Genomic DNA, 26,130 nt, shown 5'->3' with positions numbered 1-26,130 from the left:
TGCAGTTTAGAGGTGGCTTCGCTTGTTGCGATTTTTCATGACTAATATTATCATAAGAATCACTATTTTTAGTAGGTTTTCAATTCATAACATCAAGGAATTGAACCATATAGCGTCAGTAGTTCACCATTAATATAGTATTGATAATTTTACTTTATTTTAAGTGTATTTGAAGTAAAAGTAGAGCAAGATGACTTTCGCCGAATTCTTCAGCTGTTCCCTGCTGGCCTTTGGGCCTCCTCTCGTAATGTTTGCAATGACGATCGCCAATGATCCTGTGAGGATTATTATCATGATCGCAGCGGCATTTGGGTGGCTACTGTCATTCCTGTTGTCGTCACTTGTGTGGTTTGCTGTAGTGCCTTTACGGACATATTTAGTGTTTGGAATGGTGTTTGCTATTGTATTCCAGGTAAATATGTTGATTATTCTATTATTCATTATTATAACAGATCAATGGTCAATTACAGGGCAATTCAAGCATAAACTAAATAAAAGGTGGCCTAGCGGTAAGAGCGTGCGACTTTTAATCCAGATGTCGCTGGTTCAAACCCCAGCTCGTACCAATGACTTTTTCGGAACTTATGTACTACATATCATTTGATATTTACCAGTCGTTTTTCGGTGAAGGAAAACATCGTAAGGAAACCAGACTAATCCTAAAAAACCCTAGTTTCCCCTGTGGGTTGGAAGGTCAGATGGCAGTCGCGTTCGTATAAACTTGTACTCACCATAACATGGCTAAATTTTTTTTTACTATTCAACGTATCTATATATCTTTTGAATATTAATAATAATAATTATGTTTATATCTTTTTGTAGAGAGTTTGCAACTACCTAGGCCCTAGGGTTGAAACATACTTATTTATATGACTGATATGAAGATTGATAATGTAAATAGTAGTAAGATTTGATCATATCTTCTTACAATGTAAGTAAAACTCATTACAGGAGCTCTTCCGCTATGGCATGTATGTGCTTCTCCGGAAGACCGAGGCTGGCCTCAAGGAGATCTCGGAGAATCATGAGATTGGCAGTAACAAGCTGGAGATGGCTTATGTGTCTGGACTGGGATTTGGAGCAATGAGTGGTGCATTTGCTCTTGTCAATGTCCTAGCTGATTCGGTAAAACACACTATAACATTATATTTGCAACTAATGATCCTTTCACAGTTATAAATTAGATAGACCTGAAAGACCATTACTTCAACTCCATCAATTTGTATTCTTTATTTACCCCAAAATATATATGAATCATTGTCAATAAAATATTTGTAACTCGTAATTAGTTAAGCCACAATTACACTCCACTTTGATCTAGTGGACTGGTAGAGAATGCCTTAAGGCATTAAGTCCGCCATTTGTACAAATTTTATCGTGCAATAAAGTTTAAATAAATAAATAAATACTACAGTGAACAAAGTAATTTCACACAACTGAAAATGTACACTGTAATTTCACACAAATAATTTGACAATAACCACTGAATTTGTTTCAGGTTGGACCAGGCACTCTAGGCCTTCAAAACGGCACAGAATACTTTTTTGTTACAAGTGCTGCCATGACACTCTGCATGATCCTGCTCAACACTTTCTGGAGTGTCATCTTCTTCAGTGGCCTGGATGACAAATACTATCCAAAGATAGTCTGGGTGGTTGGGTCCCATTTCTTTGTATCAGGATTAAGTTTACTAAACAGAAATGAACTGTATGCAGCTACTATTATACCGTCATATATAGTGCTCATAGTAACGGCGTATTTAGCGTACAGGTCCGCTGGGGGTACTGGTAGGAGCTTTTTGCAAAGCTTTTCTTCCAGAACATAGAATAGGAGTTACTAAGTACTATAACATGTAAAATTGTAAATAGCTGGGTCCACACAAAGCGAGCATACGCGCGAATTGACTTGCACAAAATGATTTCAGAACGGCCTGTGTAGACGTGCCTCGCGCGTGCCGCCTGGGCCGAGGCACATCTACACACTGGCTGTTTTGTGCGCCTGGAAATTGCCTCGCGCGTATGCTCGCTCTGTGTGGACCCGGCTAATGATCATTGATCTCGTGAGATAACCTGGCCTCATTTTCGGAAGCACTAGATTCCTTTTCGGTATTAAATCAGTTTGCAACTGAAACAATAACTTGTTTCCTGATTTATGAAGTTGTGATACCTGACAAAAGAAGGTGGTGTGGAGAATGAGTACCAATAGCACCATTACCTACCAATATCCTTCCTTCACATCACATCGGTTGGTACTCCTAATCAGAGCTGTTGGTTTTGTATTTATACAGTGTCGGAATTTATAAATACACATATATTTTTAATTTAATTATTTTTTAATATGTTTTAAAATTAGATGTACCTGGGCGTTTTTAGGGTTTTTTTTTAAGTTGTCCCCTACACTTTTTTTTCAAATTTGGGATTTTTTATGTTATTTCTACTCAGAATCACGAGCTCTTTCTATCCTAATAGGAGAAAAAAAGTGTCCCAAAATTTCCATACATTTTTCGATCTTTCCTTTCCGCGACCGCCATACAAAGTCTATGAAAAATGGTGACGTAATGGAAATAAAAACCTTAGGACACTTTTTTTCTCCTATTAGGATAGAAAGAGCTCGTGATTCTGAGTAGAAATAACTCAAATAACATAAAAAATCCCAAATTTGAAAAAAAGTGTAGGGGACAATTAAAAAAAAAATCAAACCATGTTCATATTTTTTTTATTAATATCACGAAATATGCATAAGGGATATGTCTTTGCCTTAAAATACTATTAACATTTATTGGGCAATGATATGTAAGTATTCAAATAGGTATTTATTTCGTCTTAACAAGCCAATGTCTACTAGACAGACAATAATGAAATTAATGAGATAATAAAAGCTTATAAAATAGGTTTAACATTAATTTATTATAAATTCATTCCCTTAGCCTAGTTTAATTGTACAAATTGGACGGAAAATTATTAATTATCTATCACAAATAAAATAAAGCATACTAAATACCATTGCTTTTGTTATTTTATTTCTCAAAGATACCGGTGTCAAAGAACTCAAAAGCCAATCGAGTTTTCAATTTCTACACAAAATTATTTAAATACTAACATTACTAACTCCTACATTAGTGTTGACATAATTGAATAGTAATTTCACTAAAAAAAATTATGTCAAAACATAAGATGATAAAGCTCTATAAGTCACTCAATATATTATAAGTAATATGTATTATAAATATTATAATATGTAAATTCTAGCCACATGTGGTTTTTACCTTTCCATGAAGACATACCATGGTGACAATAGTTATTTGTACAACAAGTGATCAAAGTTTGATATTTCTTCGAGTGCTTATTTTGAGTCCCGTGCAAGCGAAAGATTCTATAATAATCTAATTTAGAATCTTGAGCGTAGTAAGGGACTCAAAAGCGCACGAGATGTAAATAACTTTGATCTCGTGTAGTACACAACATTTTTCACCTCAGCACAGTGAGAACATACCTATTAGACAACTTGAAAAATGTAATCCTTGTTCATCACTTAATACCTGCACTCATGTTTTCTTAAGATATACAAACAATTAAGTTTAATTACCGCAATGGAACACAAAAACAAAACGTAATAATAAATTCCATTAAAATAATATAGAAATAACAAACATTAACTGACACTTCAAACTTTTTATTGTAAAAAAATCTTTGTAAGATACGGTCCGAATTGCGGATACGTACTATTTGTCAACTATGGTAGAAATTCTTAAAAGTAAAATAATTAATTTTGCGTGATGATCTGTGTATTTTTTGAGTTCGTTATTTTAATTGTACAATAAAATACCTAAAATATAGTATTTTATCAGTTTTTATCAAATCTTAAACTTTATTTTTATTTATTAATTATTAAGAATTCATACTCGTACGTGGTTTGGAACGATGCGGTCTGAAGTTTTTCGGGGGTCTATTATAAACCGTGAATATACTGTTGAATGTCGTTTTAACTTTTTTTTGTCTGTTTCTTTTTGCTAACAGTGTGAAAGGGACAGAGATAATAGAACCCAAGTATTTCGAAGTTTTATTAGACCCCGCATGTTGAAATGACATTTGACTATAAAGGTCACTTGAATGTCATTTTGTCTCACTCAGTGAGCAAAATCGCATTTTGCTCACTGTTTTTAAGAATCAAAGTACCCTTGTTCGAGCTGCTGAGGTGAAAAGAATGAATAAACAGTGTTGCAATCAACTTCCTAATTCTGGTCAGTCCCCTCAGCCAATTGTGCTAGTAGTGAGTCAATGGTCCAGACAGCATCAGGAGCTGGCTGGACTACGGGTACACGTGAGCGCAGTGCTGCCAGCGCGGCCTCCACGCCATCAGCAGAGCCCGAGTATCCGTCGCCTACGGCAGCCAGGGTGTTCACGGTTTCGCTGTCTTTGTGGTCCGAGCTGGAAAACATCTTTAAAATGTTTATCAATCCTTATATCTACATCCTTACATTCTATAACATGAATAAAGACACGTTGCATTTTATGATGCCATCAAGGTAATCTGATAATGGAGACTGTGATGGGCATTGTAAATCTGTGACAACACTGTAACTTCATTTGAATTTAAGTTTGTTAGCATTGTCTAGGTAAGATTCTAGAATCTATTTGATTATTAAATTACTGTTGAAAGAAAAGTATGTTGGCGACAAAAGCTGGTATTAAAAAAAACATCATTTTGTAAAAATCCATTTCAGTTTAAATTAACCTTTTAACCGCCAGATGGCGAAGGAATATGCCGTGCTCTCAACGCCAGGCGATCGCAATTATTTATGCGAAATTGGACTTTACGAAGTCCCGCGTAAATCCCTATTACATTGGCGAAGTTGTCGGCTGTAGCCGTCGTCGGCGTCCGTGGCAAGACTTCGGCTGTGGCGGTCAATGGGTTAAAGCAGCGGTCGGCAACCCGCGACCCGCGGGCCGCATATGGCCCGTGAACCTGTCACTTGCGGCCCGCGAGCCTCCCTGGCTATTTTGTATGTAATATAGACAAACGACAATGTCTGTCTGATAAAGTCATAAATATTAACAACGTGCGGCCCGCGTCAACTTCGTTAACTACCATAGTTCGTTTTTTTTTTGCATTAGAAATAAGGTAAACAATCTTGATGTGTCTTTTAATTGAAAAACACATTTTAAAAATAAGTTATGGTAAATATGTAACAATTATGAATCTAATACGATCTTTTATAGTCTTCTGCTTTCATAAGTAATAGTTATTGATTTTTAAAAAGTGTTTTTCAATTAAAAGACATGTCAAAATCGCTTACCTTCTTTCAAGTTCTTTCTAATGCTAAAAAAAACGAACTATATGTGGCTATAATTAGGAGACCATTTTTCATTGCACTGAGGTAGTAAAAGCGAATCAATGTTCACTGTACGCCCTCTTAACACATCTTGTAAGAAACACAATAATGTAAGAGTTACATGGTTCTTAAACTTACGGAGGTGGTTTGGCTATCTCCTTTTCCAGAATATCCTGCAAGTCATCCAGGTCAGGTATAGTAGGTATGTCATCACTGGACTCTGGTGAATTCTTCGGAATTATAAATTCTCTGTAATAAATATTTATATATGTAAGAAGACTCCAAATAATCATTATATTTATTGAAGTATAGATAGAAAAGCTAAATAGTTGCATAGCATAACTCACTTCGGCTCAATGCGGGCTCCCTCGGTCCAAACTCCTACTATCTTCGGTTCTGGTGCGTTAGAGCTGAATGGCTCATTCATTTTGAAATTCAATTTCCAACGTAACGTACGTAAAGTTATTAATGCTGCATCAGAAATCGGAATATCCTATTTTTTGTTTTGTTTACACTTTTGAAGGACCAACTGTCAGTCGTGAATCTAGCCATAGACCTAGTATTATATAGATAAGCTATAGCTGGTCAATCAAATCTTGTCAGTAAAAAAAGGCGCAAAATTCAAATTTTCTATGGGATGATATCCCTTCGCGCCTACATTTTTTAAATTTGCCGCCTTTTTCTACTGTCAAGATCTGGTTGACCAAGTATAGCTTGCGCACGGGATAGAACATACGCAATGCGACAAAAAGCCCCCTCCAGATTATGCGCGTGAATCGCGGACGAAGCCGCGAACGCGAGTGTGGAGTCGATTTCGCTGTGAAGGGGAGGGGCTCAATGATTAGTCGGGTAATTTCTTGGAGGATATAATCAAACGGAGACGCCATGTCTGTAATTTTCTGTACAAAACAGTCTGCCGATTTTTGCGGGGGAGGGGAACGTCAAATGTATGCGTAACGTAAAAATAGCCATGTCAGATAAACGTCAGTCCATACATTGTGTATGACCGTTGGCCGCCTATTTTCGACAGAGGGGAAAGCCTGTCAATGGCTACTCCGTTTAGTTGTATCCTCCAAGGGTAATTTATTGCCCACCATAATCCAAACCATACTAAAATTACGCTGGGGAATTAAAAAAAAAGCGAGACTGCGACAAGGACAAACAATAATAACGCTTTTTCTGCTACACCTACTGAAAGATACATAAGACTATCCCTTTCGGTAATTTCCCCCACCGGTCATGCCTCATCCAGTTATACTAGATTCATGAGTCTGGCAAACACAACTTGTCAGTTAAAGTGCTAACACACTATCGCACCAAGGTCGCGGTGCGGTGCGTAGTCTGTAAAGGACCTTAGTCATAGAAGGCAGGATCCTATAGAAGTGGTATACGCGTGCCTCCGTGAGGGACAAAACATACGCAGTGCGACACTATGAATGGTCTAATTTTTTTGTTGTCCACCATAATCCATACTAATTTACGGTGGGGAATAAAAAAAAAATTGAGATTGTGACAAGGACAAACAATAATAGCGCTTTCTCTGCTACTCCTACTTTGCGTATCGATACAAACGCGCGTAGCATGCGTATATGTATGCATCGATGTAGATGTGCAAAGGTCTAGAAGCTGCTTGTGGATCGCTACAAACGCGGGTAGACGTTAAAAAGTCGCGGTGCGCAATTGTGCATAGGCTCTAAGGTTCATACATGACAGTCCTGTAGAACCATACTAACAGCCGTAACACACTATCGCACCCCACCCATAAGTGAGAGCGAGAAAGATATATCTTTTACTCGCTCTTGAACGGTGCGGTAAAGTGTAAGTCTCGGATTAGCCAATCATCTAGGGCAGCGGTCGGCAACCCGCGGCCCGCATGCGGCCCCTGAATCTGTCGCTTGCGGCCCGCGAGCCTCCCTGGCTATTTTGTATGTAATATTGACAAACGACAATGTCTGATAAAGTCATAAATATTAACAAAGTGCGGCCCGCGTTAACTTCGTTAACTACTATGTGGCCCTTGGCTGCTAAAAGGTTGCCGACCGCTGATCTAGGGAGTCAAACAATAAAATCAAAGTCACATTAGTTGTTCTTATTTATTATCGCGCCTAAAACTGGATCATCTGTCCCTTCCTCTTCTTGTCACCACCAAGCTCGAAGTGCTTGCACCTCTTCAGCGCCACCTGGGATCGCACCTTGCAGTCAGCGCATTCCAGACGGAGCACAATTTTCTTGGTTGTTTTCGCCTGAACAAACACAAAATATATTAATCCCAATAATCATTTCCTAATTTAACTTAACACCTAAAATAATTGAGATAGAACACACATTTTATAGAGATTGCCTATGCATGCTGGTTTACAAAGTGTTGCTTCCATAGAAGGTAGGATCCTATAGAAGTAGTATATGCGTGCCTCAGTGAGAGACGAAACATATGCAATGCAATGCGACACTATGATTGGTCGAATTTATTTGTTGCCCACTATAATCCATACTAATTTATGGTGGGGAATAAAAAAAATGTGAGACTGTGACAAGGACAAACAATAATAGCGCTTTTGCTGCCACTCCTACTGAAAGATACATAAGACTATCCCATTCGGTAATTTCCCCCCACCCCTCATGCCAGATCCAGTTTTTAAAATGGGAGGAACACATTTTGGGGTTTACCAAAAAGGCTAACTCTGTTTTACTATGATTAGGAAAGCTTTCCATTATATGGACAAAAATATTTTCATTCAACTCTATAAAACATACATAAAACCCTTATTGGAATATGCCTTCCAAATTTAGAAACCACATTTTCCAAAGGACATTCAATCTTATTGAAAGAGTTCAAAGAAGAGCAACAAATTTGGTACCATCTCTATGCAACCGATCTTACAAAGATAGGTTAAGTTAAAGGAATTGCCTACCAACCACAACAAAGACCAACAAAGTTTGGGCCTGACAAATTTGGAGCAGCAAAGGTAATGTGGTGACTTAATAGAAACCACAATGTCTTCTCATTAAGTGACAATATCTGGGAGACCAAGCTTTGCTTGGAAAACATAATTATGAAATCTCAAAAATTTGCATTTTCCCAGAGATAAGACCTAGCTAGATCGATTTTTCGCCCCCAAAAACCCCCATATACCAAATTTCATCGAAATCGTTAGAGCCGTTTCCGAGATCCCTGAAATATATATATAAATAAATAAATATACAAGAATTTCTTGTTTAAAGGTATTAGATTTTCACTCGGAATATGAATGACAGACTGAGAAGACATTCTCGACATTCTCTGAAGCTGACACGGACACAGAGTAGTAGCAACCGAAGACGAAACTTCCTGTCTAACCGTGTAGTGAAAGTGTGGAACACTTTGCCCAAATCCATAATCAGGGCTATAACCGCGAAAATCGAGGTTCGGAAATTGCGTGCATTTTTTTCTGTCACTCTAATTACGCCTACATTGGAGTAAAAGAGAAAGATCCCCGCAATTTGAGCCTTGCTCTGTGCACTTCAGTGAACTCTTTTAAAAACAGACTCGACGAACATTTTATGAATGGACAAAACAAGTGCAGGCCATTGATGTGCATGCATCAGCTATAAGCGGCCTGTGCATTCATATTTACCATATTTCCAGAATATAAGATTCGTTTTTAAAATTAGTATCCAATCAAGTATTACTTCTATTTGTATCTAGAATTTAAATGTATGGTAAACAGTATTTAAATAATAGAATCAAATATCACACCCCAGTGGAAACTTGTATAATGTATGGAAATGACCAAATCTATAACTCAAACTAAATCTATCGGTCTATACTATATAATTATACTAGTAAGGGAAATGTATCCGTAAATCCAGGGTAAAATTTAAAAACAGACAATCATACAGGCCATACAGCATGGATAAATGAATTTAGCTGTGAATTTAAGTAAGGTACTTATCATGTGTAGAAAAATAAGGACTAACTTTTAAATTGATGTTACTAAGAGATTAAGATAAATAAAATCTTACTTTCTGGTTTAATATAACACTAGGTATTAGATACCGTTTAATAAATTAAGTCATCAATATCGGCGTTTAGAGGTTATGTTGTTTACCTTTTTCTTGAAGATGGGCTTGGACTGTCCACCATAACCCTGCTGTTTGCGGTCGTAACGCCTTCTGCCCTGGGCGGCGTGCCTTTCCTTGGACTTCTTATACTGAGACACCTTGTGGGTCTTGTGGACCTTGCATTTTTTGCAGTACGTCCTGCGCTGTTTAGGTACGTTCACCTGAAAATAACAAGGTTCGTCGTTGAAATATCTCCAGCAATTCACAATCCATATCACAAGTAACACGATTGGCGATAGTTTTCAGCATTATAATTCACGTAAGTTACGATTTATATGGATGGAAATTGAAAAATCACACACCATTTTTGTGTTTGACTTTGCACGATCCAAAGAAACGTCAAAAAGAACAGGACAGTGTTGCTGTGCTTTGTGGTAATAACTACTAATGTTACCAGGCTACAATGATATCGGTCCAATCCGTTTCGTTTCGTCGACGGGCGACTGGATCCGGTCTTGGGTCTTGTTTACATTTTTGTTTCTTACAAATAAATTACAAGTGCTCCAGAATAAATCTAATCATTTTTTATTTTATGCAAATAATAGTTACAGGTTACAGTAACGTGCATTAATCAACTTAATAGGTACCTATACTTGGTCAACCAGATCTTGACAGTAGAAAAAGGCGTCAAATTTGAAAAATGTAGGCGCGAAGGGATATCGTTCCATAGAAAATTTGAATTTCGCGCCTTTTTTTACTGACAAGATTTGGTCGACCAGCTATATTAGCCAAATTGTTTTGCAACTGCCACCGATGAACGATTCGACAACGATTTGTCATACACACGGTAAATACGTCCACCTTTCGTCCTTGGTGGTGACGTGGCCCTTACGGCCACGTTACCAATCTTCTCCCAATAAGAGCAGATCACAAGAGCTGGTCACAAGGTCGACCAAACTGCATACTAATTTAAAAAAAAAAAAAAAAAAAAAAGGTAAATAAAACTGCGCAAATCGGACTGCACAGGTTTAATCGCTACGATTTATAGTTACGTGTGTAGCCGGCATTACTCAACCTCATATGTAGCTGGTCAACCAAATCTTGTCAGTAAAAAAAGGCGCGAAATTCAAATTTTCTATGGGACGATACCCCTTCGCGCCTACATTTTTCAAATTTGCCGCCTTTTTCTACTGTCAAGATCTGGTTGACCAAGTATATGCAACAATCATTTGATGGAAATGTCGTTTTTCTTTCATTCGGAATACGGGTGTTTTTGTCATCAAATGAGTGTTGCAAATACGATTGTCGATTATCGTAACGATTTGTCATACACACGGTAGATAAAACTGCGCAAATCGGACTGCAAATTAATCGCTAAAATGTCATTCAATAGAATTTGCTAACTATGTAAACAAACCGCCATACTAAAATTGACACTAAATGTCAAATTACTAGTAACTTTTGTTTACATAGTTCGCAAGTTCTATTGAATGACAGTTTACGATTTGTAGTTAACGTGTGTAGCCGGCGATTTCCACTTCGGTAAAAAATAAAAAAAAATATCGACACGTCAAATTTAGATCTTGCAAGTCTACTTGTTTATGGTTTCCTTCATTCGGGCATTTTTCATTCGACTGTTTGTTTGATTATTTTACTTCGATATTTCGTGGTCTTCTACATACAGTAGTATGTAATTTTTACTGTTTTCAGTGTTTTGATAGTGTGGTGTTGAGGATCACCCTCGATTCGGAAGTGAAAACATCATGGATACGCCGTCAATGGAAACTATATACCAGGCCATAAGTGCTCTCTACGATAACTCCAATGCTAATGATAAGGAAATTAAAGAAAAGGCTTCCAAATGGCTAGGAGAAGTGCAAAAATCGGTAAGCCGTTTTCCATACCAAAGAGTCCATCTTTAATTAATTTGATCCGTTCATTTAGTAATTGCTAATAAGTTCACAATGTAGTGAAATCGTTTTTATAATCTAAACAAAACTAAAGTTTTAGTTTTTCTTTTTCAGATTCATTCATGGAAAATAGCTGATGAGCTGTTACAACAGAAGAAGGATATCCACTCGTGTTATTTTGCTGCTCAGACAATGAGGTCAAAAGTGCAGCATAACCTATCAGAGCTTCCTGAAGAGGCCCGTGCTTCTCTCAGGGACTCCCTTATAGCCCATTTAAGAGGAGACATGTCAGAAACTAGTCAAGCCATCCTCACGCAACTGTGCCTGGCCCTAGCTGACCTAGCATTACAAATGCCTACATGGAAGAACTGTACTAGTGACCTAATAAAATCATTTTCAGACAGAAGTAACCCAGCGTTATTAGAAATTTTAACGGTACTACCGCAAGAAATAGACTCTTCCAGTTTGAAATTAGGAGAAAACCGACGTGAAGATATAAGACAGGAATTACGGACAAATACTGATCTAGTTACTATGTTTTTGAAAGAAAGCATTACGAGTACACAGAACACACAGCTAGCACTCAAAATTATAAAATGCATGACATCATGGATACATGTTAGGGCAGTGAACATTCAAGAAATTCCTCAGAATGCCGTAATAGCATACTGTTTGCAAGTTCTAAGAGATTACAATTGTATAAACACGCTACACGATGCAGCATCAGACTGCCTGTGTTCATTGCTGCACACTCTAGAAGAAAATAACAATAATGAAGAGATAGAAAGACTATTATTTGATAGCATAGCAGCTTTAGAAGAGTGCTATCACTTGGCTGTGGCTCATGAAGAAGAGGACAAAGCTTCAAACTTTGCTAGGATCTTCACAGAATTGGCAGAGACATTCTTGGAAAAGATCATTTCTGCCACATCAACAGGGCAGACCCACTTTGCAATGAGATCACTAGAGTTGGCCCTAGTATGTGTTGGACATCATGATTATGAGGTAATATTGTATTAAATTAGGTTAAGGATTTAATTTGAATATATCTATGTATATACTTGAGATGGGCTGAATATGAATACAAATATTTGGCCGATTGTTGGGTTCAGATGTTACCGAACCGAATATTCGGCCGAATTATTCGGTTCATCTGTATCATTCTAATAAACCATTTAAAATCGCTTCAAATGCATTAGCAGCTAAAGATGATTCGCTTCGTAGGCAATTCCCTAGAAACAAAATGTATGTCATACAATATTATATTTCAGGTAGCTGAGATTACATTTAATCTATGGTACCGTTTGTCTGAAGATGTCTACCGCAGGGACTATCAACCTCTAACAGACGCATTTAAACCGCATATAGAGCGCCTCATTGAGGCTCTGGCGAGGCATTGTCAGTGCGAGCCTGACCGCACACAGCTTCTGGATGAAGGGGATGATTTCTATGTAAGTATCAATCCCATCAAAAACATTACATGTAAAAAGATGCAAGTCTCGCAACGCAATTCTTCTACTACAAAAAAGTTTTGAGATCTTATGTGAAACCAAGTCGGTTATTTTAGTCAGTGCCAGGGGGTGTTAAAACCGTATCAATAAGATATCTTTCATTTTTAATACGAATAATGAATTGGCCATTGAATAATGAATTGGCCATCGCACGGCTGCATAATGACATAAGGATCATCGTCAATTAAGTATTAAAAATAATTCTAATTGAACAAAACGCCGATTATAGTTCGTTTTTTTTAGCATTAGAAATAAGGTAAACAATCTTGATGTCTCTTTTAATTGAAAAACACATTTTAAAAATAAGTTACGGTAAATATGTAACAATTATGAATCTCATACGATCTTTTATAGTCTTCTGCTTTCATAAATAATAGTTATTGATTTTTAAAAAGTGTTTTTTCAATTAAAAGACATGTCAAAATCGCTTACCTTCTTTCAAGTTCTTTATAATGCTAAAAAAAACGAACTATAGCACTAGAATCACATACAGTTTTAGCATTATACATATTTACGACTAGCTGTTGCCCGCGACTTCGTACGCGTGGATTTGTATATTGGTGGTTATAAATTTTACATTAGCTTAGAACATTATGCAGCAAAAGATAGCAGTAGGGACTGTTAATCATTTGTTAATTATTATACAACGCTTGAGATTTGTCTTTCACAACCTGGCTACAAAGTTTCGAGCCCCTAACTGAATAAAATTGTTCTCGATAATCTCGATATAATCTCTCTCAACCCCAAGAAGATTTTCAAGTCTACTATTTAATAAAACCTACTACCTAACTACCTATTTACGAAGTTTGAAGTTCCTAGCTTTAAATAAAATTTGAACCCTCTACCAACTCTCAACCCCTGTTTAAACTTTTAGGGGATGAATTTTTAAAAACGCTGAAATTACTTTTCTTGTATTGTAATAATATGCCTTTATACAACGATTCAAGTCCCGCACTCCAATAAATATTTGGGTTCCATACAAATTTTCGACCCCCTTCCACCACCTTGGGGGATGAATTATCAAAGACTCTGAAATTAGTTTTCTTTCCTCTTAATAAAATACCTTTTTACGAAGCTTCAAGTTCCTAGCTTTAAATAAAATTATAACCTATACAATCTTTCAACCCCTTTTTAACCCTGTTATCGGATGAATTTTTAAAAACGCTGAAATAAGTTTTTTTGTGTTCTAATACTATGGCGTTGTACAAAGATTTAAGTCTCGCACTCTCAAAAATATTTGATCTCCATACAAACTTTCAACCCCTTTTTCACCTCCTCGGGGGATGAATTTTTAAAAACACTGAAATTTGTTTTGTTGTTTTTTAATTTAATACCTTTTTGCGAAGTTTCAAGGTCCTATCTTAAAATAAAATTTACACCCCAAGACAAAGTTTCATCCCCTTTTTTACCCCCTTTGGTTGAATTTCCTAAAACGTCGCAATTCCTTTTTTTGCAATCGGCTATTATGCCTTTCTAAGAAGTTTCAAAGCATTTGTAGTGGATTCAAACTTTCAACCCCTTTTTAACCCTGTTAGGGGATGAATTTTCAAAAACGCTGAAATTACTTTTCCTGGCTTATAATAATATACCCATATACAAAGTTTAAAGTCACACACTCACAAAAATATTTGATCTCCATACAAACTTTCAACCCCTTTTTCACCACCTTGGGGGATGAAATTTCGAAAACGCTGAAATTAGTTTTCTTATTTTTTAATATAATACATTTTTACAAAGTTTCAAATTCCTAGCTTAAAATAAATCTTGAACCCCATACAACCTTTCATCCCCTTTTTAACCCTTTTAAGGGATGAATTTTTAAAAACGCTGAAATTACTTTTCTTGAGTTTTAATAATATGGCTTTATACAAAGACTCAAGTCCCGCACTCTCAATAATATTTGATCTCCGTACAAACTTTCAACCCCTTTTTCACCACCTCGGGGGATAAATTTTTAAAAACGCTGAAATTAGTTTTCTTGTTTTTTAATTTAATACCTTTTTGCAAAGTTTCAAGGTCCTAGCTTAAAATAAAATTTGCACCCCAAGACAAAGTTTTATCCCCTTTTTTACCCCCTTAGGGGTTGAATTTCCTAAAACGTCGCAATTACTTTTTTTTGTAATCGGCTATTATGCCTTTCTAAGAAGTTTCAAAGCATTTGTAATGGATTCAAACTTTCAACCCCTTTTTAACCCTGTTAGGGGATGAATTTTCAAAAACGCTGAAATTACTTTTCCTGTCTTATAATAATATACCCATATACAAAGTTTAAAGTCACACACTCACAAAAATATTTGATCTCTATACAAACTTTCAACCCCTTTTTCACCACCTTGGGGGATGAATTTTCGAAAACGCTGAAATTAGTTTTCTTGTTTTTTAATATAATACATTTTCACAAAGTTTCAAATTCCTAGCTTAAACTAAAACTTGAACCCCATACAACTTTTCATCCCCTTTTTAACCCCCTTAGGGGTTGAATTTTTCAAAATCGCTTCTTATCTCTTGTACACTTTACAAATGCAACCTAGTGTGCAAATTTCAACTTTCTAGCTTTTGTAGTTTCGGCTCTGCGTTGATGAATCAGTCAGTCAGTCAGTCAGTCAGTCAGTCAGGACACTTGCATTTATATATATAGATTACGGTACGAGTAAAGCAAGTGCGATTGCCAAGTCATTATACGTATTAAAAATTAAAGATATCTTATTGATACGGTTTTAACACCCCCTGGCACTGACTAAAATAACCGACTTGGTTTCACATAACATCTCAAAACTTTTTTGTAGTAGAAGAATTGCGTTGCGAGACTTGCATCTTTTTACATGTAATGTTTTTGATGGGAATAATGGGATTTCATCTCTTTTTGTAGGTAGTCCTTCTTTTCGGGTACTACCTCTTGTATACGTCAGCTACCACTTTTTTCAAAGCTCATACTCACACCCACCCCACAACTCCCACACCATACCCGCACTCATACCTATGTCATATTCATATCCTTACCATACTCATAGCCATACCATACTCCTACTACACACATATAATAACTATACACATCTTCATACTCACATCGTACATCACAGACCTTTATTTTACCTACTATTTGTAGGAACTGCAACAGTAACTTTGTAATAGCATATCTTTATATGTGACTACAAACTTACTTTACTTATGCAGTTCTCAAATCTTTAAAACGTGACTGATATTGCAATATTTTTAGGTGTTTTAATATAAGCTGAAAACTACTTATGTTTAAAATTTGAAGCTTGTGGGTATGCTAGAAGTACCTTAGAATTATGATGATTGTAGGTGAGTGAATGTGTCAGTGTCGAAACTAAGGAACTTTGAACTACAATAATTCTTAAACTACAAGTTCAAATGGAATGTTTTTGAGAATATATCTAAATCTTGTTAAGCCCTATATGTAACTGAAAATTCAGGGTTCTAGCTTCAGCCAGCACAAAATTACAGGACGTCGAAAATGGCCTGAATCGCTTCGGGAAAAGGATGGTACGGCCGTGCCTCTTTGTTTTGCTCGACTTGGCGGGGGCACTGCCTTGCCCCCAGATACAATGAATATCTTTTATATATTATCATTTTATATGATAAATTAAATAGACTGTCTTTTATTATATTTTTTAATTGTTGAACCTTTCAATTTGATTACTCTGGTAAGATGCAACCTTTCTTGTTTTCAGGAGTTCAGAGTGAAGGTGATGGAACTGATCAAAGATGTGGTGTTTATAGTGGGCTCGAGCTCTGTGTTCCGGCAGATGTTTGCCACATTGCAGGCTGACCTGTCCTGGGAGCGCACTGAGGCTGCACTCTTTGTCATGCAAGCTGTTGCCAAAAATATATTGCCGTGAGTATACAAATTATGTAGTAACAAAAAGTGTTTTTAACATTTTAATCCAAGTATGCTTTTTCCATAAAAAGCTTTCTCTTTGTCTGTTTACAATGGAAATAATCACACAACTTAATTAAGTTACATCACAATCCCTTCCTCTAGTTGGGTAAAATGGATAAGGTATATCTTTTAGTCCTTAGAGCAGATACACATTGCCTTTAACTTGTTTTTGAAGGTTTTTCAGTTTAAATAAACTGGAATAATTAAAACCAGCAACACATTCCTGATACTTTACTCACTAGATGGTGCTACTGTAATATTTAAAAGAAAAATTCTTTTGTGTTTATAGGGACGAATATGAATATGTGCCAAAAGTGGTGGAAGCAATACTGTCCATGCCTGAAGGTGCTCACCCGGCAGTTCGGAAAACGTGCATTCTGCTCTTGGGAGAGCTGTGCGACTGGATCGAGCGGCATCCTACGTGCCTGGAGCCTTGTCTGCAGACCTTAGTGACGGCTTTGCAGGAGCCCAAATTGGCTCCAGCAGCTGCTACTGCGTTACAAGTACGAACATTTTTAATGCTAGATTTTTAAGTTTAGCTGATAATATTTTGTATGATGGTGCTTAAAAAACCGCGTTATACTATTTAAATTGGGTTACCCCTCTATGCTTCGTTTTTTTTAGCATTAGAAATAAGGTAAACAATCTTGATGTGTCTTTTAATTGAAAAACACATTTTAAAAATAAGTTCCGGCAAATATGTAACAATTATGAATCGAATACGATCATTTATATTCTTCTGCTTTCATAAGTAATAGTTTTTGATTTTTAAAAAGCGCATTTCAATTAAAAGACATGTCAAGATCGCTTACCTTCTTGCAAGTTCTTTCTAATGCTAAAAAAACGAACTATAATTGGGCTTTGCCACTAATGTTATGTATTGAGTGGGGTGAACTGTTGGGCCCGTAATACGTTTAAAAAAATACCTCTCTCCACGACAGAACATCTGTAAGGCCTGCAGCAAGGAGGCGGCCTCCCACGCCGTGACGTTGCTCCGCGCGACACGACACCTGGACAGCCTGGCGCTGCCGCCCGGCGCCGGCGCCTCGCTGGTGCGCGCGATGGCCAGCGCCCTCGCCTCGCTGCCGCAGGACCAGGTAACCTTACCTCGCGAGTTTGTTATCTTAATTGTAGACATGGGTAACTCAGGAGTGATAGATAAAAAAGATATATATCTTTCTCGTTTCATGAATCACTCTTCTTGTCTTTACGAATCCGAATGTATCAGTATATCCGTACCTCTCACTCCCTCTCTCTCTCGGTCTCGGTCTCGGTCGCGCGTCGGCCGAAGTAACACGAACGAGCGACAGCGGCCGTTCGGGCGGATTCGGAGTTTTGGACGCGTCATTCGCTTCGCTATTCCGCGGGAACGAGAAGTAGTATAGTATTTCTCGCTCGCGCAGGATGCAATGCAAATTGCAATGATGATTCGGTTAATGAGTTAAATTGCATAAAGTTTTAAAGCTTAATGTTGTTTGGACCTTGCATGATTACGGTTATAGATAGCGCAATTGACGAGAACGTGCAGATTTGTCAAACCTAATCTAATAGCATGAGCAATTGAGCATGACAATACGAACCAAATCAAGCTTCTTTGTGAATGAACCAATCTATATCCATCATGAATTCATGATACAAAATTAAAATGAAAATGTCGCCACGTTATAATAACAACAACTCTGTATCTTTCTCATTCATAAGATGACGCAAAGTCAGCAAGTGCCGATACAGTTGTGAGCGGGGCAACTGATACACACGGATATAAAGATATAAAAGAGTGATACATATCCCAGTGATAAAAAGATATATATCAATCTTTTCCCTCTACTGACACATTTCGCCCATGTCTACTTAATTGAATCGGTGCGAGGCGAGCCGCAATTTCGGTTTTTTCTGCAGCCGCGTATGGTCCGCACTTAACCGTCAGTTTACAGTTTAGAATGGTAGCGCACCGCCGCGGTTGCGACCGCCAGAGTGTACGTGGACTTTGGTGGTGGTTTAATTTTACAGCTAAAGAAAACCTTCCGCAAATAAGTTTTGTCCCCTTTTTAGCAATACAGTATATACACTGATTTAAACTTTCACGATTTTTACACATTATTAAATTATACAACGGGACTTAATCGCGTATCTAAGTTTTAAGATTTACCTCCGTCGTTTCGAGACAGTATATAAACATGATAATTTCACCGGCAGCTGACGGTGGCGATGCGAGAAGCCGCCTCCATCCAACTCGGCACGCTGAAGGAGATCGTGTCCGGCAGCGGCGGCGACACTGACCCCTGCCCCACGCTGGACCTGCTGGCGGCGCTGTTCCGCGAGCTGTCGCCGCGCAAGGCCGAGGCCTGCGTGCCCGCGCTCGGCGACGCCTGGCCAGTGCTGCACGACGTCCTGATCAAGTACTGTCAAAGTCTCCGTCTTAAGTACCAACACCTATGTAGGGAGGGGTCAGGTGCACCAACTAGGAAACTACCCATACAATAAAATGTTGCCAATATCTAAATAGACGGTTTGATGCAACCGACCCTTAGAATATAAAGCCGCGTCTCGATATCGCGCGGCGGCCGCGCTAGCATTGTCCGACCGCGGCAAACCTGTGTTTTGGCTCGCGAGCCATTTTTGGCACCACCTTGAACTATAGCGCGGCAGCCGCGCGCGGAAGCGATCCGACGATCGACCACATTATATCACAAAAATAAATTATTCGAAACGAAGTATAGCTAAATAGAAAAACCGGCCAAGTGCGAGTCGGACTCGCGCACGGAGGGTTCCGCACCATCAACAAAAAATAGAGCAAAACAAGCAAAAAAATGGTCACCCATCCAAGTACTGACCCCGCCCGACGTTGCTTAACTTCGGTCAAAAATCACGTTTGTTGTATGGGAGCCCCACTTAAATCTTTATCGAACGAGCGAGCGAAGCGAAGCGAAGTTCTTACATTCGACTTTGAACACGCGGCTGGCTAGCGGCACGTCTCGGCATTTCGATGTTTTTAAGCTGAACTGTCAGAAGATAGTTTGATACTCAATAACTTAAGTAAATTTGTTCTAATTTAAATGAAATTGGGTAAACGTGTAGTCGAGGGCATTATATTTTAGTCATTAAATTATGAGCAGGCCCGATCAAGAGGTTATTGAGCTAGAAGAGCTTAGAAGGCCAAAAAGCTGTTTGTGAGAGGTCTTGCTATTCTGGTCAGTTTCTTGCAAGAAACATGGTCGAGTTTAGTATCAAATGAGAGTGCTCGACTTACACTTTTATGATATCGTTTTTAAATTTACCATTTTGAAATAATTAACAAGATAAAAATAAAATAGAATAAACATAATATATGTATTTGACATTTGACAGGAAATATTTCGGCTTAGCACAGATACAGTTTATTTTAATCTCTATGGTGGTGACTATCCAGGGGAGGGACAGCCGTATACGAAGCCCTTTATTCGAAAAAATAGCGCCATCTATATTACTTAACGCTAAACTTGTAAATGGCGCTTCAAAATTGATGCAAAAAAGCAAATCTTGTCAGTAGAAAAAGGCGCGAAACCCAAATCTTCTATGAGACCATATCCCTTCGCGCCTACATTTTTTCTACTGACAAGATCTGCTTGGCCAACTATATTATACATACTACTCTTTGCTTAAATCAATCAGTTAAGGGCTCCACAGACTTTGCAATAAATCCACGCGATCTTTGATCCATTGCCGCCTATAGAACGACATAAAATAGTAGAAATTAAATAAAATGGAACTCAAAAATGGCCATACTAAATTGTTTCCATGTGTAAGCATTTTACGTCAAAAATGTGACAGTTACGTAGAAAGTGGCGCCCTCATTTATTTTCTATTATTTTATGTCGCACTATACGAGTACCTAAGTAGGTACAACAAAGTCAATCGCTATATAATTTTTGGTTAACCGCGAGTTCTCAGTTCGGGGTGAACTACTAGTTTTATTCTGTTTTTAGTATTTGTTGTTATAGCGGCAACAGAAATACATCATCTGTGAAAATTTCAACTGTCTAGCTATCACGGTTCGTAAGATACAGCCTGGTGACAGACGGACGGACGGACGGACAGCGGAGTCTTAGTAATAGGGTCCCGTTTTTAGGGTTCCGTAGCCAAATGGCAAAAAACGGAACCCTTATAGATTCGTCATGTCTGTCTGTCTGTCTGTCTGTCTGTCTGTCTGTCCGTCTGTCTGTCCGTCCGTATGTCACAGCCACTTTTCTCCGAAACTATAAGAACTATACTGTTGAAACTTGGTAAGTAGATGTATTCTGTGAACCGCATTAAGATTTTCACACAAAAATAGAAAAAAACAATAAATTTTTGGGGTTCCCCATACTTAGAACTGAAACTCAAAAAATTTTTTTTCATCAAACCTATACGTGTGGGGTATCTATGGATAGGTCTTCAAAAATGATATTGAGGTTTCTAATATCATTTTTTTCTAAACTGAATAGTTTGCGCGAGAGACACTTCCAAAGTGGTAAAATGTGTGTCCCCCCCCCTGTAACTTCTAAAATAAGAGAATGATAAAACTAAAAAAAATATATGATGTACATTACCATGTAAACTTCCACCGAAAATTGGTTTGAACGAGATCTAGTAAGTAGTTTTTTTTTATACCTCATAAATCGCCTAAATACGGAACCCTTTATGGGCGAGTCCGACTCGCACTTGGCCGCTTTTACCCTTTGGGTACGGAACCCTAAAAATGATCTGTTGCGATAATCACTACATTTACTGTTCCATAGAAATTGTTTAGTGCCGTATAATTTAATTAAAGTACGACACTTTTCATTATCCAAGTCGGCGGCCGCGCGAGCCAACTGAAATATATACACATCCGTCCCAACTGCGCGCGAACACTCCTTTGCCGCGCGACCAAAAACCGACAATGAATGGTTCGTCGCGCGGCACGTTCGAGCGCGCCAATGATTGAGTTGGCTCCGCGGCAGCCCGGTAGCGCGCGGCTGCCGCGCGAGCCAATGTTCGATGGTTTGCCGCGCGATATCGAGACGCGGCTTTACAGTATTCACATTCCGTATAAGCCGTCTCTTGGAAGTCGTCGGTAACGTCACCGTGCTCGTGGTCGTCCGGCAGGTACCAGGCGGACGGGCGCGTGATGGAGCGCGGCTGCCGCGCGCTGCGGTTCGCGCTGCGCTGCTGCGCGCGCCGCGCCGCGCCGCTGCTGCCGCACCTGGCGCGCGCCATGGCCGACATCTACGCGCGCCACCAGCACTCGTGCCTGCTCTACCTCGCCAGCATCCTGGTGGACGAGCTGGCGCACGAGCCCGCCTGCGTGCCCGACCTCATCGACCTGCTCAAGGCGCTCATGCCGCGCGCCTTCGACCTGCTGCAGCGCGAGAACGGCCTCAAGGACAACCCGGACACCGTCGACGATCTCTTCAGGCTGTGCATCAGGTGTGTTATAAAACTTATAAAAGCGTGTAAGGATCGATGGGAATCGTTCCCTCCTAGTCCTTGGCGGCTCCGGAGGAACGAGAAAATTGTGATCGCGAATGGCTAGTAGCGCAACCGCTAGATTTGGACGCACCTTATGTAATAAATACTACCACGGAAACTGACTATAACGAATTTACTGCTTGGGCACTCCACACTAAAAATGAATTCATGCAGTATGGCTCTAGAAAGCAGTTGATAGTGTCGATTGCCGAAATAATGAAGTATGACGCCTTCGTATAATAACATATCATTGTCGGCTGCAGCTATGCTTCCTTAAACTTGAAATTCTATTATTATTCGATTTAGATTTCTTTAACGTCCAACTATCGATATACTTGTCTAAATTTAAATCCGTTAATTTGCCAGGTTCCTGCAACGCATCCCCCTAGAGTTTCTCTCATCGGGTGCGATGCCGGCCGTGGTGCAGTGCGGCACGCTGGCCACGGCGCTGGACCACCGCGAGGCCAACTGCTCGGTCATGAAGTTCCTGCTCGACCTGGTCTCGCGGGCCACCACTACCCGAGAACAGAACAAGGAGATCAAAGGTAACGCGGCTGTTAGGTGGTCCTTATTGTATAACTGTCACCAATCCAACACTATTTACAGTGGTTACAGTTACATGATGCCGGTTTATGTAGGTACACCCAGCTGCAAAGGTGCATACCCACTTCATGAATGGGAAAAACTCGTCAATTCGTCGGGTATAATAGTGTATTATATTTCTGTAGGGTTGAAATAATGCGTATATAGCTGGTCAAGCAAATCTCGTGAGTAAAAAAAGGCGCGAAATTCAAATTTTCTATGGGACGATATCCTATTGCGCCTACATTTTTCAAATTTGCCGCCTTTTTCTACTGAAAAGATCTGCTTGACCAAGTATATCGGTTTACAGCATAGAGAAATATAGTAAGACAAGAGTGCTCACTCCATACATCAGTTCAGACTATTAATTTCAGTGTCTACATCTAGCATCGAGTAGCGGAACTATCAGTACTGCTACTTGACAATAGATGTAGCACCGACAGGAAAGTCTTATCTCAACAGCATAAGACTTTCCGGTCGGTGCTACATCTATTGTCAAGTAGCAGTACTGATAGTTCCGCTACTCGATGCTAGATGCTAATAGTCTTTTTGGTACTAAAACTGATGTATGGAGTGAGCACTCTATGTATTTTTTTCTCTATGGTTTACAGTGCTAGCGGACGCCATCCTGGTCGAGTACGGCGGGTCGCTGGCGTACGCGCTGCTGGAGTCGAGCGTGCTGCACCTGCACGCGTACATGCTGGGCGAGGTGGGCGAGGTGGTGCTGGAGCTGGTGCGCTGGCAGCGCGCGCGCGGCGCCGACGTGCTGGCGCCGGCGCTGGCGCGGCTGCCCAGGGGGCCCGTCGCCGCCACCGACCACCAGTGCTGGAACTTCCACCAGCTCGCCATCAGGTATCAACAAACACACATCGCAACCCCCTTATTCGTAACAGACCTCTGTTCAATGTTGCCCCTTTCTAACAAACAAATGTAAAAATAAAAACCGGCCAAGTGCGAGTCGGACTCGCGCACGGAGGGTTCCGCACCATCAACAAAAAAAGCAAAACTAGCAAAAAAACGGTCACCTATCCAAGTACTGACCCCGCCCGACGTTGCTTAACTTCGGTCAAAAATCACGTTTGTTGTATGGGAGCCCCACTTAAATCTTTATTTTATTCTGTTTTTAGTATTTGTTGTTATAGCGGCAACAGAAATACATCATCTGTGAAAATTTCAACTGTCTAGCTATCACGGTTCGTGAGATACAGCCTGGTGACAGACGGACGGACGGACGGACAGCGGAGTCTCAGTAATAGGGTCCCGTTTTTACCCTTTGGGTACGGAACCCTAAAAATGACGGATAAGGACATACCATTATCAAGGGCTTATTAAGATTTGACTAGCGTATATGAATAACGCCATAAGACCTAAACCTAATGTGGGGTTGCATAAGATACTTTATCAACGATGGAACGACTTAGTTTAAGGCCCGAGTGGACGCTCGAAGCGGAGCGTTGGGCGGGGCGTGCAGCGTGGCGTCGGGCTCACAAGTGATTTGAGCAGCGTGCACTAAGACCGCTACTATACGTTTGCATTTGTTTAACATGCACGCCGCACGCACCGCCCCGCTGCACGCCCAACTCGGGCGTCCACTCAGACCTTACACTTAGGCCCACTTGTACCATCCAACTAACCCGGGGTTAAGCGGTTAAACCGTTAACCCAGTATCAAATTGTACTGGTAACCATGGTAACTCCAGGTTTAACCGGTTAACCCCGGATTAGTGGAGTGGTGCAAGTGGGACTTAGACAAAGTGTTCTAATGTAGGAACGAATGGACGTACCGCCGAACGGTTGTGTTTGTGTAATTATGAATTTGGATACGAGACTGTAAAGTGCTAGAAGTAGAGATCCATGTATAGGTCTCCTTTATAACCTACTAGGCTAGCATCATCATACTGCACTGGCACCACTCCCGGTTGCATCTTCAGACCGATAACCGCCTTCCTATTCCCATGTAAACCATAGTAAATACTGTCCCTGCCAGATGAAAGTATTTACTTAAAATGAATTAAAAAATATTTAAAGTGTATTTTTGTTACAGGGCAGAGAAATGCAAGGAAATGACGCGATTACTGCGAGACTTCGCGAGGTTGTACCGGTAACTGCCAGAAAACTCTCAGCTCACCGCAACGGTGAACCTAGAACAACATTAATTGTATTGAATAGAATGGATGAAAATTTAAAAGTTACATTACATTATTTCGGAAAACTGACAACTACGAATGTGGTTTATAATTATGAAAGTCATATAGACAAATTATTTTACTTTGAGTCTGGTGGAGTAGATACAACACTGATCCAAAGATTGGAATGAAAACATAATAATAAAATAACTAATTTCAATTACTTCAGAGTTTGCAATGACGACGCGACGGATTGATATACAAAATGGAAACTATGAACTTATTGAACAGGTTCACTAAATAATTACAGTACCTATGTACTTTAACCAGACTGTTTGGAACATTGTAACTATAGTATTTGGGCCTAGAACTACTTCAGGCTTTCCCTATTCAATAAATAAATATTATGAACAAGCAATAATGACGAAAGATGCTTTATTCACTGTCAAACTCATGGTTATTTTGACACAATAAACTGGAAAATAAAAATTATTCCACTGTAGTAATTTCACTACTTCTCTGAATTATTGACGACTGTGAAAGATTGATTTGAGTTTTATGTGTTTCGAATGAAACCAATGAATCAACTCGGTGCGAGTTAGGTAAGTATGCAGTTTTATTTCTAAGTAAATATATTTTGTTATATACTCTCTTTTATTTCAAATGTGATTTCATTGTAAATATTTATTAAAAATGTTTACTTTATATCTTGACCTTTTTTTATTAAACATTTATAACTAAAATAGCTGTGCCAGCTTAGGTGTAGCAGGGGGTCTAGCCAAGATGCCAATCGTTTGCGACGTAGCGAACGAAACGCTATGTCTCTCCGTCGCAATTATATGGAACAGTGATAGAGAGACAGTACCGTTGCGTCATTAGATTGCTCACTCCATACATCGGTTTTGATACCAAAAAGACTATTAATTTCAGTGTCGACATCTAGCACCGAGTAGCGGAACTATCAGTACTGCTACTTGACAATAGATGTAGCACCGACCGAAAAGTCTTATGTTGTTGAGCATATCCATGAGCGCGAAAATGACAAGTCTGTGAGCATATCAAAACTGATGTATGGAATGAGCACTCTTGTCTTACTATTGGCAAGGTGCGCAGTCGGTGGAGGGGGAAGTGGCGCTGATCGTCACAAACACAGGTAATCTTATGGAATGTCTGTCATTAGTACTAGCGGCGGCCGCTTGAACTAATTTTACTCCATAAGATTTAACGTAGAAAGTCTGCTAAAATGAGGGCAGCAC

The 26,130-nt window shown here is 39.2% G+C and overlaps 4 protein-coding genes and 1 long non-coding RNA gene across 6 annotated transcripts in view; 2 read left to right on the top strand and 3 right to left on the bottom strand.

Moving 5' to 3' along the window:
• The window catches only part of LOC134648714 (uncharacterized), a 217,692-nt gene that overhangs the window by 14,989 nt on the left and 176,573 nt on the right, over window positions 1–26,130 (bottom strand). The gene's annotated exons all lie outside the window — the stretch shown is intronic.
• LOC134653395 (gamma-secretase subunit Aph-1) lies at window positions 13–1,836 on the top strand. The gene is made up of 3 exons (XM_063508732.1): window positions 13–412; window positions 952–1,125; window positions 1,499–1,836. Exons 1-3 carry the CDS (start codon window positions 191–193, stop codon window positions 1,823–1,825), a joined length of 723 nt encoding a protein of 240 aa, XP_063364802.1. The 5' UTR covers window positions 13–190; the 3' UTR covers window positions 1,826–1,836.
• LOC134648627 (uncharacterized) lies at window positions 4,205–5,772 on the bottom strand. Its single transcript, XM_063503118.1, has 3 exons — window positions 5,680–5,772; window positions 5,471–5,581; window positions 4,205–4,427 (listed from the first exon to the last, which is right to left on the bottom strand). Exons 1-3 carry the CDS (start codon window positions 5,757–5,759, stop codon window positions 4,232–4,234), a joined length of 387 nt encoding a protein of 128 aa, XP_063359188.1. The 5' UTR covers window positions 5,760–5,772; the 3' UTR covers window positions 4,205–4,231.
• Window positions 7,412–9,819, bottom strand: LOC134648072 (large ribosomal subunit protein eL42). Its single transcript, XM_063502524.1, has 3 exons — window positions 9,736–9,819; window positions 9,421–9,594; window positions 7,412–7,575 (listed from the first exon to the last, which is right to left on the bottom strand). The coding sequence occupies exons 1-3, from the start codon at window positions 9,736–9,738 to the stop codon at window positions 7,438–7,440; spliced, it is 315 nt and encodes a 104-aa protein (XP_063358594.1). The 5' UTR covers window positions 9,739–9,819; the 3' UTR covers window positions 7,412–7,437.
• LOC134648058 (transportin-3) lies at window positions 10,971–25,579 on the top strand. 2 transcript variants are annotated; one of them, XM_063502504.1, is made up of 11 exons: window positions 10,971–11,259; window positions 11,398–12,288; window positions 12,555–12,734; window positions 16,490–16,653; window positions 16,988–17,201; window positions 17,640–17,795; window positions 18,895–19,097; window positions 21,805–22,125; window positions 22,534–22,712; window positions 23,361–23,458; window positions 24,793–25,579. In XM_063502504.1, exons 1-11 carry the CDS (start codon window positions 11,137–11,139, stop codon window positions 25,063–25,065), a joined length of 2,802 nt encoding a protein of 933 aa, XP_063358574.1. In that variant the 5' UTR covers window positions 10,971–11,136; the 3' UTR covers window positions 25,066–25,579. The 2 variants fall into 2 exon arrangements, with proteins under 2 accessions (XP_063358574.1, XP_063358581.1); XM_063502511.1 differs by having other exon boundaries at window positions 23,361–23,601; window positions 24,793–24,959.

The sequence above is a fragment of the Cydia amplana genome, chromosome 1 (assembly GCF_948474715.1).
Source record: "Cydia amplana chromosome 1, ilCydAmpl1.1, whole genome shotgun sequence".
Classification (NCBI taxonomy): Eukaryota; Metazoa; Arthropoda; class Insecta; order Lepidoptera; family Tortricidae; genus Cydia; species Cydia amplana.
This window is presented reverse-complemented; position numbering and strand designations above follow the sequence as displayed.

What these genes read in the sequence shown, in the direction of transcription:
- LOC134648072 (XM_063502524.1), bottom strand. An exon ending in AGCCCATCTTCAAGAAAAAG is followed by an intron (nt 7,576 to 9,420) that starts GTAAACAACATA and finishes GTGTTTGTTCAG; the next exon opens with GCGAAAACAACCAAGAAAAT.
- LOC134648627 (XM_063503118.1), bottom strand. Translation starts at nt 5,759, where the DNA reads ATGAATGAGCCATTCAGCTCTAACGCACCAGAACCGAAGATAGTAGGA. An exon ending in GGAGCCCGCATTGAGCCGAA is followed by an intron (nt 5,582 to 5,679) that starts GTGAGTTATGCT and finishes TATTTATTACAG; the next exon opens with AGAATTTATAATTCCGAAGA. An exon ending in GAGATAGCCAAACCACCTCC is followed by an intron (nt 4,428 to 5,470) that starts GTAAGTTTAAGA and finishes GATGTTTTCCAG; the next exon opens with CTCGGACCACAAAGACAGCG.
- LOC134648058 (XM_063502504.1), top strand. Translation starts at nt 11,137, where the DNA reads ATGGATACGCCGTCAATGGAAACTATATACCAGGCCATAAGTGCTCTC. An exon ending in TTGGACATCATGATTATGAG is followed by an intron (nt 12,289 to 12,554) that starts GTAATATTGTAT and finishes ATTATATTTCAG; the next exon opens with GTAGCTGAGATTACATTTAA. An exon ending in ACGCGTACATGCTGGGCGAG is followed by an intron (nt 23,459 to 24,792) that starts GTGGGCGAGGTG and finishes TTTTTGTTACAG; the next exon opens with GGCAGAGAAATGCAAGGAAA.
- LOC134653395 (XM_063508732.1), top strand. Translation starts at nt 191, where the DNA reads ATGACTTTCGCCGAATTCTTCAGCTGTTCCCTGCTGGCCTTTGGGCCT. An exon ending in TGTTTGCTATTGTATTCCAG is followed by an intron (nt 413 to 951) that starts GTAAATATGTTG and finishes AACTCATTACAG; the next exon opens with GAGCTCTTCCGCTATGGCAT. An exon ending in TCAATGTCCTAGCTGATTCG is followed by an intron (nt 1,126 to 1,498) that starts GTAAAACACACT and finishes AATTTGTTTCAG; the next exon opens with GTTGGACCAGGCACTCTAGG.